The following is a 17,452-nucleotide window of genomic DNA, read 5'->3' as shown; positions in this document are numbered from 1 at the left end:
TTCTCGGCCCCGCGGGCGCATGTGATTGGGGCAGGGGGTGGGTTCCGAGGCCGAGGCAGGCGGGGATTGGCGGGGCCGGTCGCCTCGGTTACGGGCGGCGGTGGTGGGGCGCCAAGATGGCGGACGAGGCGGCGGGGGGCGGCGGGGCCCGGCGCGGGGCGGCGGCGGGGGAACGGGACGCGGAGGGGGCGGCGGCGGAGCGGGGCCCGGGCGCGGCCTATCACATGTTCGTGCTGATGGAGGACCTGCTGGACAAGCTGAAGCTGCTGAGCTACGAGGAGGAGGCGCTGCGGCGACACAACATGCGGCCGCTCTCCAGGTGCCCGGGGGCGCGGAAGACCCCCGGGAGGGCGGCGGCGGCCTCGCCTGGACGGCTTTGGCGTGGCTGCGGGCGGGGGGCCGGCTGGGGCTGCGGGCGGCCATGCCCGTGTGGTCGGGGATCGGGGAGGGAGGCTGGCTCCCAGAGGACAGAGTGCCCGGGTCAAGTGAAAACCAGCCGAGTTCACCGCTCCCCGCGTGATTGTGGAGCTTTCGAAACGGAAAGTCCGTCTAAAGGCTGAGGTGTGATCAGTAAATGGTCACTCGAGCTTGCCAGCAGATGATATTTGCATGCCAGTGTGTCTGTGCAAACAATAATTCTACCCTGAATGGATTCCTTGTATTGAGGGTGACTATTTGCGGGGCGTGTGTGTTTGTAAGGGCGCTTAGACCCGTTGTTTTTAACTCTGTTTTTTCACATCTAATGCATATTTATTCCATATGTAAATTTTTAATTACGATGGGACACAGGGAACTTGGGAAATGGGCCCAGTGTGCTCCCAACATCCCCCTGCCCAAGTAACTCTCAAATCCCTCTGTCAGGTCCAACCAGGCTCCACAGCAGCAGGTCACAGTTCAGCTTTCTGTAGGTTTGGTAGGGAAAAAGTGTAGTCCAAATTATTCTCTTGTTGGGAAAGAGGCTCGTGAATGAGCGTGGTGGCTATCAGCTGGGACTAGTTTAGGTTGGGACTAGTTTAGGTCCATTCATGCCACTCGAGGAATAAGGGGAATTGGGGAACGTTGGAGCAAAAGGAACGGGATGTGTTGCTGTTGTCAGGCAGAGTTATGCGATGTTAAGGGAACAGGAGGTGTGATATAATGTGATATAATGGCGTGGATGAGGCCGATATGCAGAAAAAGGACACCTCTCTCTAGGCAATGAGGCTTCAGTAAGTTTGTCCTCTCCTCCTCAAGGAAGAGTTCAAGTTTTCATGCAGTCACTTGGTGCAAAATGATTTATTTACTTATTTTTAAAAAGGCATAATCATATACCCATATATCCCTTTCCTTGTGCTCTTTGTGTAAACTCCCTTTAATGGAGAGTAATACGCACTTGTAAAGCATTTTTCAATGTGTTCTAAAGTAGATAGAAGATGAGACAAATCCGTGATGGCTTCCAGTGTCATGAGGAAAGCTATAAAGCTTTAGCAATGAGTGATTTTAATTTTGTTTTTGAAGTTAGCTGTCTGCTGTGTGATGTTGACAGCAGTTGTCAATCGCTTTTGCTAATCTCTTCAGAGCAATAGTTTTTCAAATTTAAATCTTGTCTTGCACGGTAAATCACTTGCCCTGTGAAAAATGGCTGAGATTTGGCAAAATCTTAGCTCATTCGTGGCGTACAAGTTATTGGTAATTGCAGCTCTTTGACTTCTGATTCTTTTGAGCTTTTAAGTATTTTATGTTATTCAAGAGACATTTGAATGAATCCATTGTGTAGGCTTTTAATTAGTCAGCGCTGGTATTTTATGAAGTGATGGGATGGTTTCTGCATCCCTAAAATTAAAGGGGAACAGAATTGAAGTCGTCATGATTTGAGACTGCAAATAAGAGGAGTGACTTGGGTTTATGTGGAAATGTTGATTTGGTGGTCTGTAACTGAAGCTGTATAATCCTGCTGGCAGGGGAGAGGAGTACCCCGTTTCCATTTGATTCCTTGGCAGTCTAATATTGATTAGTAGCTTACTCAAAGCAGCAAACAGATGAGCTACAGGTAGAAAACTTGGTCTGCTGTGGTTGTGTGTGAAACTAGACATCCTGAGTTTAGTTCAGATGGATCACTCGTTGAGAAGGTCAGTTGAAGACAGTGCCTTCTCGCCTGTGCTGGCCTATAATGCTGTAGAGCTTCAGGAGCTCAAAAGATTGACCCTTTTTTCCCCTTTTTAAACAGGCACTACTTTGCACTGCCCACTAACCCTGGTGAGCAGTTCTTCATGTTCTGCATGCTTGCTGCTTGGCTGATCACTAAGGTGGGACGTCCCTTCGAACAGCCACAGGAATATGATGACCCCAATGCAACAATATCAAACGTGCTCTCAGAGCTGCGATCGTTTGTAAGTGTTGAACATGCTGCTTTCCCCAGTGTATTTCAAGCACGTGCATCACCTCCAGAAATAACAGTAGTGATGTACTTCCTCTCCTGTCTGATTATGTTCCCAAGGACTGAACAGACTTTTCCTATCTAATGACTGTTCATTAGTCAATTGGACGTTTCTACTTGCTAATTTTTTGGCACTACAAAAATGGTCTTGCAATATTACATATGATTCCAATTAGTTTTGTTCCACAATCTGTACAATGCATTAAATCAGGCTTACTTCTTGTAGTGCCACATATGTTGCTCATTTATAGTAGTATAACTTACAAAGATTTTTATCTGGAAAGTTCACACAGTGCTTTGGCTCCTGCCGAAGTCAATGGTGTAATTCATAGTGAAGGAAATGTTTCAGATTGTGTTCATGTTTTCTTCTTTTTTTTTTGTTAAGGAGTAAAACGTTCCATTAACTGCCAGGAACTATTGGGATTTTTTTCAATGTTAAAAAAAAACCTGGAAGGTCAGGAGAGTATATTGATTTACAGGAATTATGATCTGATTGTACTGTGGTGCAGCTGTGAATGATGTTAAGAACACTGTTCTCTACAGGAGTTAAACCATAACAAACTAAAATGTTTATCCTGCAGGACAGCAATAAATGAAAATAAAGTATTTTATAAATAAAATCTGGAACAAATAGGCAATGTTGACAAGCTGGTGGTTGTTTCAGTACCCGAGCTTCTCCATAGCTGTTCTTACCTTGCCAGCACGCCACTTTCTGACTCTTCTGCTCCCTGTGAGCATCCTCTTACCAGGTGCTTTAAGGTTTCTATACTCCACCTGTTCCTTAGGTGGTTCTGTTCTCCCTTCTGTTGCCTGACTGAAGCTGCATAGGGGGAAGAATATGAATTAAGATTAGTAAAATCTTCATACACAATGAACACTTTGGTTTTAGTGTAAAAAAATCTTGTTACCTCCCTGAGGGGAAACTCGGGTCGATGGGTAGCCATTAGTAAACAGCATATCTCTTTATTTTAGGGAAGGCCTGTGGATTTTCCTCCCTCAAAATTAAAGGCAGGTTATGGAGAGCAAGTGTGCTATGTTCTTGATTGTTTAGCTGAAGAAGCCTTGAAATACACTGGCTTTACCTGGAAAAGGTATAGTACACTTTGAAGCATCCTCCCTTATGCATTGTTTTCCAGCAAACCAATGTGGGTTGTAACTGTAAAGACAAAACATAGTAATGACTAAAAATGTTTTACTTGATGTTTCATCAGAGGCAAAATTCAACTAGGCTTGAAGCAGTGGGACCAATTAATTCCTAATGCAATTTCACACAATTTGGTCTATTACCAGCAAGGATGAGTTTGGGCCATTAATAGGCTTAGCTAATTAATAAAGATTTGACTGATGACCTTTTTTTTGTCATTTTCCTATGCGTAACTGCTTGTTAATCTGACAGATGAGGTAAAATGTTTAATGTCCTTTTAGGTCCTATCAATCAATAGCTAAATTCTTGACCTCTTCAGTTGGAGGTACGCAGAGTATGTGATCACGTTACAAGTAGGCTGCAGGAACTTTGAGTATTTAATCCAAAGGAAATCTTAGGAGAAATTAGATGACAGATAATTTCAAGTACATGAAAATTTCTTTAAAAGTCCTTTATTTCATTCCTTCCCTCTGATGAGTTTTGAAAGGGATATAGCGAAGTAATTTCTACTTTGGAAATATTTACTGTTGCTTCTGTTTAATACACAAATTCCACTGCAGGCTGAAAATAAATCTGTGGTGACTTGCACTTGAATTTTAAGAGGTTAGACCAAAAGAGAAAACAAATCAAAATTTACTCCCCAGACGTCTTTGTAGTATGAATGTATTGTACTGCTTGGCATAATAACTAACCCTTACTTTTAAGACAGCCCAAGAAGCAAAGACTTTTAAGGCTGAGCATTAATTTTATTTGTTTAAGTATGTGAGACACTAATCACTGTCTAATCATATGCCACATCATCCACACTTGTCATGAAATGTTTTGTTTGCTTAGGAGCAATTTACAGAGGTATTTCCAATTTATTGTGTTAAAAGCTCTGCTGTTCTTTAAACTAATTTCAGGCCAGCATATCCCACAGAGGAGCTAGAAGAAGAAGAAATAACAGAAGATGATGCAGAATTAACACTTGATAAACTGGCAGAGGGTGTTGTGGTAGGTTTACCTGGCTGGTTTTGCTTGTATTAGTATTGGTCAACTATGAGGAAATTTTTACTCACTGCTCATTTTGTTTGGTTTTGTTTAATTAGCTGTTCAGTCACCCTTTTTTCCTGCATCTCCATTCCTGCATCGTCACCTTCTCTACAGAGTGTTTTGTTTCCTTTCAGATAAGGTTGTTAACTCCTCGGGACAGAGCATAAGTCATGTGCATTTATGGTTAATGTAAAGTGAGGTGGAATCTAACCATACATTGAATTTACATAGATTCAGAATTGTTTGTTTTCTACTGATACAAGCTGTTGATGTTAAATGAAACTTCAGTCCCTGTTTACAGAATTGGCTAATATTTGGTTAAAAATTGCCCAGTGCTTAATTAATAGAGTGCTAGCTATTGTAACTCAGATTTCACTGCAAATAGGAAACAGTAACTTAGGTACTTAGTCGGTCTGAAGATTTGGGAACAGAGTAGATGGAAAAGAACAACTGGAAACAGAGCATTTGTTGAAAACCACCAAAAAACACCTAAATGTTGCAGAATTGTTCCTGTAGGCAAAGGTCATGGCAGCTCATCACTACATATTCCATGAATGGAATGGTAATATCCCGTCATCCATTCTGACTGCGGAGTAGGTCTGCCTGTGTGCTTTGAAATACCCTTTACCAAAAAGATGGCAAAGTCTGAGGACCAACTGTTCTATTTATCCTGCTTTTTAACTGTAATAATTACAGTGAAGTTGTCGTGTCTGTGAAACAGCCTATGAAATACACCTGTAAGTTCAAATATGCTGTAGGACTTATTGATGGATGGATGTTGAAGAGAAGTTGTTTCTTGCTGATGGACTCAGGTTATTTTTATGAGAGTTGGAGTCTCACTGTAAACTGGTAGCATAATATGATCACACGACACTGTCATTTTCACAAGCCTCTGCCAGTCTCCTCGAAGTGAGTTTTTTTTACTGCTGACTTAAGATTTTTCTGGAGAGGGAAGTTAACTGAAGACAATTAAGGTGAAAATTACAAAGGAATTTGTTAGTTAGTTTCACATCTATTTCTCAAAAGCTGATGATTCTGTGCAAAATAAATGTAGATCAAATATAGATCAAAACCAAAATATTGAAAACTGTGAGCCTGGAAGTGCTCACTTGCTCTGCCAGTACATTTCTTGAGGAGAAAACAATTTTCTGGAGCGTTAAGGCCCAGCAATCCTGTGTTCAGTTTTGGGCCCCTCACTACAAGAAAGACACTGAGGTGCTGGAGTGTGTCCAGAGAAGGGCAACGAAGCTGGTGAAGGGCCTAGAGCACAAGTCTTATGAGGAGCAGCTGAGGGACCTGGGGGTGTTTAGTCTGGAGAAAAGGAGGCTGAGGGGAGACCTTCTCGCTCTCCACAGCTACCTGAAAGGAGGGTGTAGCGAGGTGGGTGTCAGTCTCTTCTCCCAAGTAACAAGTGCTAGCATGAGAGGAAACGGCCTCAAGTTGCACCAGGGGAGGTTTAGATTGGATATTAGGAAAAATTTCTTCACAGAGTTATCAAGCAGTGGAACAGGCTGCCCAGGGAAGTGGTGGAGTCACCATCCCTGGAGGGATTTAAAAGATGAGTAGATGTAGTGCTTAGGAATATTGTTTAGTGGTTGACTTGGCAGTGTTAGGTTAATGGTTGGACTCGATGATCTTAAAGGTCCTTTCCAACCAAAACGATTCTGTGATTCTATAATACTGGACAGAAAATGCCACAGCTATCCCATTTTTCTGTTCACATTGCTTGGGGAAAAATTAAAGGTCATAAAAGTTGGAAATAGAGTGCCAGTGATGTTATCACATAGTTCTGATTATAGTTCCAATTTATGTGCCACAATAGTCCACGAGAATGTAACAGCTGAAGAGTTTGCTTCGCTGCTTCATCTTCTCACAGTTTTCCTCAGTGTTGCATTTTCTCATTTTTATTAGCCAAGAAAAATTCCAAACTTCTATTCTTAAATTTCATACCACATGCAGATATCGTAATGTGGATGTCTGGTTGCATTTTTATCAGCTTTGAAGTCTCCACAGAAAAAGTCTTGAATAATTCTGAGGAGAATAACAGACATTCTGTATTGCATGTTTGACCAGCCTCAGACATGTAAGCTGTTGGCTAACAGCTTTAAATATGAAATCAGTCAGCTGGCTGCTCTTCTCTGTGTCTTGTTGAGGTCTAAACTGTTTAAATTGGGAAGTGGGATGAAACAGTTAACTAAAGCACAGTTGAAACCCTTCAAAGAACCTCTGGATTTGCTCTCAGGTAGTATCTTAGGCCATGATTTTTCACAGCTAACATGTTCTGTTAGCTGTTCTGAGTTTGTGTGTTAATAAAACCATTGAGCTAGGTTTATACCTAGTGGATAATGACTTTTTAGAGCCACTAATGGTTCTACAGGGATTAATTATATGCCAATGTAGATTTTTTCCCCTCAGTCCATTGTTGCTGCCAATATATTGATATGTCCTGGATGTATTAGCTGTATCCATAATTGAATTTAGCAGTATTTCCAGTAGTTAAATGCTAATGATGAGGTCCATTGATTGTTCTTCTGGTTTTGATTCTTCTGAATAACATTGATGAGGCTGACAGAGACAAGCCTAGTTCTGTAAATCTTGGGGAATTGGGTAGCCCGTATTAGGTAGCCAGCAGTAGCCAGCAAGGCTGGGTGTGCAAGGAAATCTGCACAGTTTGGGTTCTTGGTTCTGATAACTAGTCTGCTTGTTGTTGTTGGGCTCTTGAGCTGCTCATGGTTGCTGAGGAATGCAAGTTTGAGACTATCATAGAGAATTCTATAAAACTCTCAGCTCAGTGTGTAGTGTCACGGGCAAGAAAACAAATTAATTGCCTCCATTTGAATTTTATCATTCTGCACACTTAAAACGTGGCATCATTCTGCAACTCCAAGTATGTAGTGCAAACGTCTTGAAAATTATGTTCAGATCTGGTTGTGGTTTGGTGTTTTGTTTGGTTTAGTTTTAATGCAAAGCTTTAGGAAACACATAAGAAGTTACAGTTACCATACAACTATTGATAATGGCCATTTGATGTGAGAGGGCTTAGCTTTTGGGTTGGTTTTTTTTTGGTTGGTTGGTTTCATTTTGTGAGCAAGCTCAGGAAGTGTGAGGTAGAAGAAGACAGTGAGGTGGATGAAGAACTGGCTACACAACAGAGCCCAAAGAGTGGTAATCAGTGGTGCCAAGTCCAGCTGGAGACCTGTAATTAGTGGAGTCCCCCAAGGATCAGCGCTGGGTCCAGTTCTGTTCAACATCTTCATCAACGACCTTGATGAAGGGACAGAGTGTCTTCTCAGCAAGTCTGCTGATGATGCGAAGCTGGGAGGTTTGGCTGATACACCTGAAGGCTGGGCGGCCATTCAGCATGATTTGGACAGACTGGAGAGCTGGGCAAAGAGGAACCTAACGAGGTTCAACAAGGATAAGTGCAGAGTCCTGCACCTGGGAAGGAGTAATGAAATGCACCAGTACAGGTTAGGAGGCGATCTGCTAGAGAGCAGCTCCGTGGAGAAGGACCTTGGAGTCCTGGTGGACAACAAGTTATCCATGGGACAGCAATGTGCCCTTGGGGCCAAGAAGGCCAATGGTATCCTGGGGTGCATTCAGAAGAGTGTGTCCAGCAGGTCGAAGGAGGTCCTCCTCCCCCTTTACTCTACCCTGGTGAGACCTCACCTGGAGTATTGCGTTCAGTTCTGGGCTCCCCAGTTCAAGAGGGACAGAGATCTACTGGAGAGAGTCCAACGGAGGGCTACGAGGAGGATTAAGGGACTGGAACACCTGCCTTAGGAGGAAAGGTTGAGAGACCTGGGGCTTTTTAGTCTGTAGAAGAGAAGACTGAGAGGAGATCTGATTAATGTGTATAAATAGATGAGGGCTGGGTATCAAGAGGAAAGGGGCAACCTCTTGTCACTTGTGACCTGCGATAGGACAAGGGGCAGTGGATGCAAGCTGGAGCACAGGAAGTTCAACCTCAACATGAGGAACTTCTTTACTGTAAGGGTTACAGAGCACTGGAACAAGCTCCCCAGAGAGGTTGTGGAGTCTCCTTCTCTGGAGACTTTCAAGCCCCGCCTGGATGCGTTCCTGTGTGACCTGCCCTAGATTGGTCCTGCTCTGGCAGGGGGGTTGGACTCGATGATCTCCAGAGGTCCCTTCTAACCCCTAACATTCTATGATTCTATGATTTTTTAAATACTGTGGCACCCTGAGGGAAATGTGGGGTAGCTTTTGTCTTCCAGCTTGTCCCAGATATTGTGTCTCCTCATAAGATTTTAAGTAAATACAAGCTCCATTATCATAAATTGTCTTGTTTTGTTCAGAAATATGGAATTTAATACTCCTTGTCCTGTGCTCCTGCAAAATAAAACTCTTACTTTGCAACTTTCCTTAAGGAAGAAGAGTCAGACAATGAAGAAAATTTTATTGACCTGAATGTTCTAAAGGCACAAACGTACAGATCAGTAAGTTGTTACCCATCTGTCTCCTCTTGAGATTTTCACATCTGTAGCAGCAATGTATTTCTGTTGGGTTTAAGTCTGAAAATCCTTGTATAGTCTAAGCTTGAAGAAACATTCCAACTGAAATGGATCAGCTGATTTTAAAAGAAAAATGTGCAGACAGTTTCTAAACTGGTATCGCTGCAAGGTTGCTGGAAACGTTTTCAAGAAATTTTTGCAGAGACTTTTAGGGAAACATGGTATTAGTTTTAATCCCCCCCTGCTATTTCTGGAATGTATTATAATTTCTTATTATATACATTTAATTCTTTTCAATTTTAAATATGATGAGAAGATATATTTATTTAATTCCCAATCTTTATGAATTCAAAGAAAGCCATTAAAGAAATCTCTTACATCTGTAGTCTAGATCATTCTGGATATAAATATTTTTCTGAATATGAACACTGTAAGCCATCGTAACATGACTTCTAACAGTTCTCACTGTGCATAATGATGGTATTTTGTATATAAACTTTGTGATTTTTATACAGGACGTGAATGACACAGCAAAGCAAGAAGAGATTTTGGAGTCCACGACAGATGCAGCAGAGTGGAATCTGGAAGTGGAACGTGTGCTTCCACAGCTGAAAGTTACAATCAGGACTGACAATAAGGTACGTGAGAATGGATTTTTGTGTGTGTACACATGGTGATTAAAGTGGGAGTTCAATCAATGTTGTTCACTTTCCATTTACAAATTTTTCTCTTTTTTCATGCCAGTAATTGTGAATAATGGGCTCTCCAGTGCTATCTTGTCTGAACCTTTGTCACTTACTTTGACCCTAGAAGCAATAATTTTCAGTATTTTTTTTTCCCAATATTGTATAATTTTTCTGCTACTTGCAGGGCACCTTATTTATTTCCGTATATTTATTCAGTGGAAACTTCTTAAAGCATAAAACATTTCCAATATATTCACACTTCTGAAAAGTTATACCCTCAGTTTAGCAGCTATTAAAGCATCTTCCTGGAAGAGAGCTGACAAACTACTTATCTTTCAGCTGTTCCATTTGTCAGCCACGTGAAAGGCTGATTGTATGGAATTCATCTTGCTGAACTTCCCATGACAATAAAGTAGATCTCTACCTCTGATGTAGTCATCGTGGGCTCTCCTTATGTTTAGCAAAAAGAAGTACTTTTTTGACTGATTTTTACTTACCTATCCAGGTAACTACCTCAAGATGAAATGAATCATTTCTTAGAAATGTGTATTTCTCTCCATAATCTATTTCAAGGAGTCTAGAATGAGCAGCCTAGAAGTAGACATCTATCTTGGGCAAGTCCAAACCTAGGACCTGTTCCTGGCGTTGCCATAAGCATTCTTTCTAGGAGCTTGTACAGCACACACAGGTCAGTGCAGTATTGAAATTACTCCTTTTAGTGACCCAGCTAGTTGGGGTGTTGGAGCAGTGACACAGAATTCAATGAAAGCTAATTATCTGGCAAAAAATAGGCTAAGCTGTCGACTGTCTGCTAAATTGCTTGCCTGTCTTAACACTATACCACATTCTTCTATGTGAAGAATTGCCTGGTTTTGTGATCCTTGGCAAGCCCATCTGTTACAGAGAACGTGATGCTTGATTCTCACAGTAAGAAATTAATACTTAATAAAGACATACATGGAAAATTAAAGCCCCTGTAGGAACTGAGGCTTACTAGCTTCCAGTTTAATGCATCATTTCTTGGCTTTAAGGAATATGTCAAAATGAACATGAAAAGAGGATTCTTCATTTTCTAGCTTCTGTGCTTTCATGCTTTCAGAATAACTGGAGAGAAGTGTTTGGCATTTTTTCATTCTACAAGAAAAGCATCATATTCTGTTTCCTAAGGTGTGCATGTAAACGTAGTACCAGGAGAGGGTTAATGGTTTCATCAGTGGCATTAGAAACTAGAACTTATTTGTAAAGTCCTGGGCAGGGGTGATTGTGTCATTGGTTTTATTTAAACTCAAAAGTTTGGTGAATTGTGAACAATTGTCACTAGACCAGCAAAAGATCTTGAGTCTGCTGCAAACTTAAAACCCCACATAAGCACGTTTTCTCTACTAGCCTTTGTTTCGTTCCAGAAGAGAACAGTGGGCAGCAGTACAATGGTAGACAGCTGGTGAACCTCATGAGCTGAGCGGCTGTTGGAGATGCTTGGCTGTGCTCTTCTGAGATAGTGAGACAGAAGCACCAGTCCTTTGGTGGTTATGTGCACGTCCTGTGCAGGGGAGTAACTTCAAATCAGTGGAACTCCCTGTGATTGAAGGATGGCACGTGTTTAAGTGTGCAGCTGTTTTAAACCAGGATTTGTTTTGTACCTGCACATACCTTGGTGGCTGAGATCCTCACCTGCTCCTGTGGCTGGCACTGAGACCCACACTGTCTGCAGCTGCAGATGCCACAGGCCTGGGACACCTGCAGCCCTGGTCTGAATCCAGTTGCTGGCCCCATATTCCCTCTCACCAGGAGCTGACACTTAGTACATGCATGGGATGGAGAGGGAGATGGTGCAGGAAGATAAAAGAGTTTCAGAAGATAGGACAGACTGCAGTGATCAGGCATAGGGCTCAGCCAGACGGGTGGACTGGCTGGCAACAGTTTACACATGACCATCCCCTCTTGTACTCCTCTCTGTTCCCAGTTTTGTTCTTTTTCAGTCTCCTTCCCCTGCACATTGCTTCATCGTTTTGCATAGTTGTGCCAACCCTCGTCCCACACATCCAGCACCCCCGGGTTTGCATTCTTACTCGTTGCAAGGGGCAGGTTCACTGTCTTTGAAGTGATGCTTGCAGTTTCTTGATAGCCCATCAGTTAGTGTGATGAGCTTTGTTTCTTGTCCTTGTCTCCCTTAGTGTTTGTCTGACAGGTCTGTGTCTCCATAGGTTTTTTTTCCCTCCCCCTTTTCCTTATCATCCCATTTGGCCAAGGTCCTCGATCAGATAATTGTACCGATACAAACATTCTCATACCCCACAGCCCTTTATCCATTAGTGTAACTGGCCAGGTTTGTCTCTTGGTACTGCCTCCATTATTGCCAGTCAGTTTTGTGCCTCTCTTTGGCTTAGCATCCTTTTTGACAAGGTCCTTGATCAGATAATCATACTGAAGCAAACACCGTCACCTTCCACCTATCCTTATAGTACCTATTTTACAAGAAGGTCTCCTAAGGTTTGATTTCAAGTGATACACATTTACTAGCATCACTTTTTTTTTTAACACCTAGAACAGTGCAGTGCCAAAAGCTTAAAAATCTTGGAAATATTTTTTAGCATGTTCAGAAACACAATACTGAAATAGCAGGAATTGTGCAGTGCTGCTACTCTGCTTCCTTTTGAACTCACTGTCTGTCTGCAGCTGTGCTTTGGGTCTGGGAGATGGAAAAAGTTTGCACTGAAAAGGAAAAATTTGTGATAAAGCTTGGGAACTGGGACTGATTTCTAAGTAAAAGATGCCCACCTATCAAGTTAAACCAGCACCTTTTCTCATACCCCATCCCTGCATCCATGTATGTTTCCTATAACCTAGAAGCTCCAAATAATCTTCCCCCTTCTAATTTTATCCCGCTATCAAAAACAAGCTTAGGTATTTCTGCCTCTTTCATTTCTTTCCATTCTTCTCCTAATAATAGTAAGGGCTAAGTAGAGAGGGAAGATCTGATAGTCTGGAAGGTGTTGGGCATTGGAAGCACTCATTTTGTCTAAGAAGCAGCTGAGTTAGTGCAAGTATTTCAGTATTTGTGCCCAGAGTGGTTTCTAGCAGAAATAGTTCCACGAAAATCAAACAGACTCTAAAAAGCGTAGATACTATGGTATGGATGAGGGTGTCAGTGTTTGTTTATGGACTCGAGTGTCACACGTGTCATTTAGGAGGTTTATAAATCGTGTCACGTTAAGCAAGTGCCTCTGGATGTGAACATGGCAGTGACAGAACGATACACGGTAATAGTACAAAGGAGAACTGCCCCTGCCTTTGTTTAGCAACCAGAGAAAGATCAAAGTTGTACTTACCTGTGTTTTACTTTGTGGCATCTTTTTTTAGGACTGGAGGATTCACGTAGATCAAATGCATCAGCATAAGGATGGAATTGAATCTTCTTTGAAAGAAACTAGGGTATGTCTTGTACGTGCAGAATATTCCACTGATCTGTCAGCATTTTTATTTTCTCTTTTATTTGATATACATTAAGAACTAAATTGATCTTTTTTCTTCATTTTATTTGTGCTAATGCTGTAAAACTAGAAAGGGAAACGTGATAATGATGATCAGGGACAGTGGGACTGGCAAAATTTATTGTGGGAAAGAGTTGTATATGTGAGGATTAACAGGGATATTAGGGTTCATTAATGTGTGCATTACCATAAGTACGTCCTGACTACAGAGGGCAAAACAGAATAACACAATGATGCAATCTGAAAATACGTGCTGATAAAAAACCAAAATACTGTCAAATGCTGTTGTTAGAGTGACTTACTGACAGTGACATTTGTAATCAATTGAGGGCAGGAGAGTGATGGAAGCAGTAAAGCTTGAAATAGGTGTTTTGGAGGTGGGCAAACCAGAACACACGAGGAATAATTTCTTGTTGGCTAAACACAGCTTTTCTGTACTATTTTTCTCTCTCGCTTGTAGGCTTCCATCTCCTTTCTGAATTACAAATTCTAGTTTTAATACTCTTTCCATACTACCTGTATACTGTCAACCCACAGAATATGATTTTCTAGGGTTACCTCGACAAACTCCATAACGAAATCAGCAGAACATTGGAAAAGATCAACAGCAGGGAGAAGTACATCAACAGTCAGCTGGAGCACTTGATTCAGGAGTACCGTTCAGCACAAGCCTTGCTGAGTGAGGTGATGCACTGACCTTTTGTTGTTACTATCTCTAGCATTAACTTGCTATTAAGTGAGGGTGAAGGCAAAGAAGACCTAGAGGAGTTATCTGTGAATTCTGCTGTCGGATATAAAGCAGGGGAAATGTTGATTAGCTGTCAAATTATATAGTTTTTAAGCTAAACTAGCAATTTTTATTCAGCTATTCTACAGGGGAAAGCAAACGGTTTTTGTGTGAATATTATGTAAATCTGTTGCCAATCTTGAGCAACTAGTAAATTGCTGGTTCTGCTTTCCCTGTGAAGTTCACACATCTGTGGTGAGTGGAGAAACTAGCCTGAGCCCAGCGCTCATCTCTTGTATTAATTACTCGTGCTAACGTGCACAAAGCACTCTGATTACTTCTTTGCTTCCCTTAGCTTTTATGCCAATAGAGTGCTGTCTGAGAAGCTTTTTGATCTCCTGATTAGGAGGCCTGTATGAGCTGCCATTTTGCTAGCTCTGTTTGTGGGGATGACGTTAAAAGAAGGCTGGTAGGATTTGACTGCTGTGCTTTCTCTTTACCTTGCTGTTAAACTTTAAGAAACTTCAAGATAGTGATTTACTGCTGACAAAGTATTCTGGGTTTCAGGATTTAATTCTGTCTGCATTCTGGCAGGTTTTCTTTATGTTTATTTCCTCATGTAAATGATTAGAAAACACACTCCTTATCGTGTTATTAGGGCTATTACAATTTTTAAAACTGCTTTACATTTTTGAATTATAGTCATTACAGGGGCTTTCAGGCCTGTCCTCATATGTGTAGTGCTGCAAATGTCATGGGGACTTTGTGGGAGAGTTTCTGCCATTGGGACATGTGAGAGCAAGTTGTGGTGTTCTCTCTGAGCTGTCTATCTGCATACCATGTCTTCAGCTTTGTCATTACAGCAAAAAACATGTTTCTTTACAGGCTAAAGAGAAGTATCAGGAGGGAAGTGGAGGAGTGACTGAAAGGATTAGAGTGCTTTCCGAGGTAAAACACATCTTCACAGAATTTCTTTTGCTCGTTCTAAAACAATCTTCAGAGAGTCGAGTGTTTCGTGGCATTTCACTTAGAATTACTGCCTGATTTCCAAAGATTGTAACCCTTTGTTCAATTCAGAAATTATTTTTTTAATAGCTTTGTTGTTTGAGTTTGAAAAACCCACTTTATTTATTAGACGATAAAGTGCCTGGAATAGTCACATAGAATAGATCACACCAGAAGAATGTGCTGGAAATTGTAAAACAAGTTTGTGATGTTTTAGAATAGAATAGAATAGAATAGAATAGAATAGAATAGAATAGAATAGAATAGAATAGAATAGAATAGGGAAGGGACCCTGTGCTGTTTCCAGGTTCCCACTGTCACCTGCTGAAGTCCTGACGCTTCCAGAAGGCTGCTGGCATGGTCGTGTGGTGAATCTTGGTCTGTGGGGATATCCATTCCCATCTTCCATCCAGCATCATACTGCAGCACTTACACTGTTGTTTTTATTGGTCTGGGTCGCACAGGTTCTCAGTAACACCATGCTGCTTGGCCAACTTGTCATTCTTTTTGCTGTAATTTTTACAACATTAATTTAGTTAAATTAAAATTTTCTTGGTTTTGAAAAAAACAATTGTTCCTCTGTATAGAATAACTAAGATTAATTCATTTTTCTAACGAATGCAGTTACTCAGCAGAGAGTATTTTTGTTTTCTTTAAATTGACATTCATCTGGTTTAATTAAGAAGAAAATATCTATTTTAAGATTACAGAATTATTAGAGAGAGTAAAGCAGGAAACGGAAGAGAAAGGAAGCAGTATGACTGATGGTGGTAAGTATGTTTTGCCTCAAACCAAACACCTGTTTTCTCAGTGACAGGTACATAATTTGTCCCTTATAAAACAAGACCAGAATGAGTGACTAGTCTAAAATATCAATATTAAAATTTTAAAAGGTAAGAAAATCAGGAGTCTAAGCCTATTTGAAAAGATGACATAAGTCTGCAGAAGGTAGAGATTGCAGGATTTCCCCCTTTGGTAAATTATTTGGGTTTTTTTCTTTGCTTTAAATTGTTATCAGCTCACTGGAAGAAATTCACACGTTGCAGGTTTAAGGCCTTTTACTCTGAAATAGTTACGGGCAGTAGCTGTTAGATTCCCTGACTAAGGCTGGTTGGAGTCAGTGAGCAAATTCATTTTGGTGATTTATCTTTGGACTTTTTTAATATTTCACAGAATCACAGAATGGTTTGGGTTGGAACTACACCTTAAAGCCCATCTAGTTCCAACCCCCTGCCACGGGCAGGGACACCTTCTACCAGACCAGGTTGCTCCAAGCCCCATCCAACCTGGCCTTGAACACTGCCAGGGAGGGGGCAGCCACAGCTTCTCTGGGCAACCTGGGCCCATTTCTTCCTAATATCTCATCTCAATCTCCCCTCTTTCAGTTTAAAACCGTTCCCCCTCGTCCTGTCACTCCATGCCCTTGTAAAAAGCCCCTCTCCAGCTTTCCTGTAGCCCCTTCAGGCACTGGAAGGTGCTAGAAGGTCTCCCCGGAGCCTTCTCTTCTCCAGGCTGAACAGCCCCAGCTCTCTCAGCCTGTCTCCATAGCAGAGGTGCTCCAGCCCTCTGAGCATCTCCGTGGCCTCCTCTGGACTCGCTCCAACAGCTCCATGTCCTTCTTATCACCCAAGGGTGATATTAGTGGGAAGTGCAAAGTATGGGGCACAAAACATTTTAATAGCTTTTCACAGGTAAGATGACCCCCTGCTGAAGGTGTCTTCAGTTCTCTACCAAACCCCAGGTCAGGTATTGGGATGAGGCTTTCAGCTGAGCAAAACACATCGTTGACAAACCTATCTTAATGTTGATGCACGTCTTTATGCAGATCTTAGATATCAAGAAGACAGCAAAATTGTCATCACCTGTTTCTATCTTTAAAGTGTCTTGCATATTAAAAATGGTGTATCAGTACAATCATGTCTTTAGAGTAGAACGTCCTTTTGTTCATTCAACTCTTCAATTTTAAGGGGTGAATTATAGAAAATAATGCTGTTGTGTTAAGTAGCTGACACGGTTGCATTGTTTATCTTTTTTTTTTGAACAGCTCCTCTAGTGAAGATTAAACAGGCCTTAACAAAACTGAAGCAAGAAACCATTCAGATGGACATACAGATTGGTGTAATGGAACACACATTGCTCCAGTCAAAGCTGAAAGAGAAATCCAATATGACTAGAGATATGCATGCAACAATGATTCCAGAAGCCACAGTAGGTGCCTATTAAAACTGTTTGGAGCTGACTTGGTTTGCCCAAAATACAGTTTTCTACCAGTTGCTTTTTTGTTAGTTGAGAGGTTTCCTTTTTGTAGGGAGAGGGGGACGTTCTTTTATTCTTGTTTGTTTTTAACAAGATGCTTGTTGTGCACTTTTAAGAAGTAATATGCACGCTTTGGGCTCAACGTGGAGCCATGGTTAGTTTTGTGCTGTAAAGATTTACTGCAGATCCCTTCCAAATATACTAATAAATTCCTATGAATGAA

The 17,452-nt window shown here is 41.5% G+C and overlaps 1 protein-coding gene across 1 annotated transcript; it reads left to right on the top strand.

The window, feature by feature from the left end:
- The first annotated feature begins 116 nt into the window (after positions 1–116).
- IFT57 (intraflagellar transport 57) lies at positions 117–17,452 on the top strand. Its single transcript, XM_068425269.1, has 11 exons — positions 117–319; positions 2,207–2,369; positions 3,389–3,507; positions 4,463–4,553; positions 8,981–9,049; positions 9,580–9,702; positions 13,111–13,182; positions 13,794–13,925; positions 14,854–14,916; positions 15,677–15,743; positions 17,018–17,452. Exons 1-11 carry the CDS (start codon positions 117–119, stop codon positions 17,194–17,196), a joined length of 1,281 nt encoding a protein of 426 aa, XP_068281370.1. The 3' UTR covers positions 17,197–17,452.

Source organism: Nyctibius grandis, chromosome 2 (assembly GCF_013368605.1).
Source record: "Nyctibius grandis isolate bNycGra1 chromosome 2, bNycGra1.pri, whole genome shotgun sequence".
Taxonomy (NCBI): Eukaryota; Metazoa; Chordata; class Aves; order Nyctibiiformes; family Nyctibiidae; genus Nyctibius; species Nyctibius grandis.
Note: the sequence above shows the minus strand (reverse complement) of the source record. Positions and strands in the feature narration are given on the sequence as shown.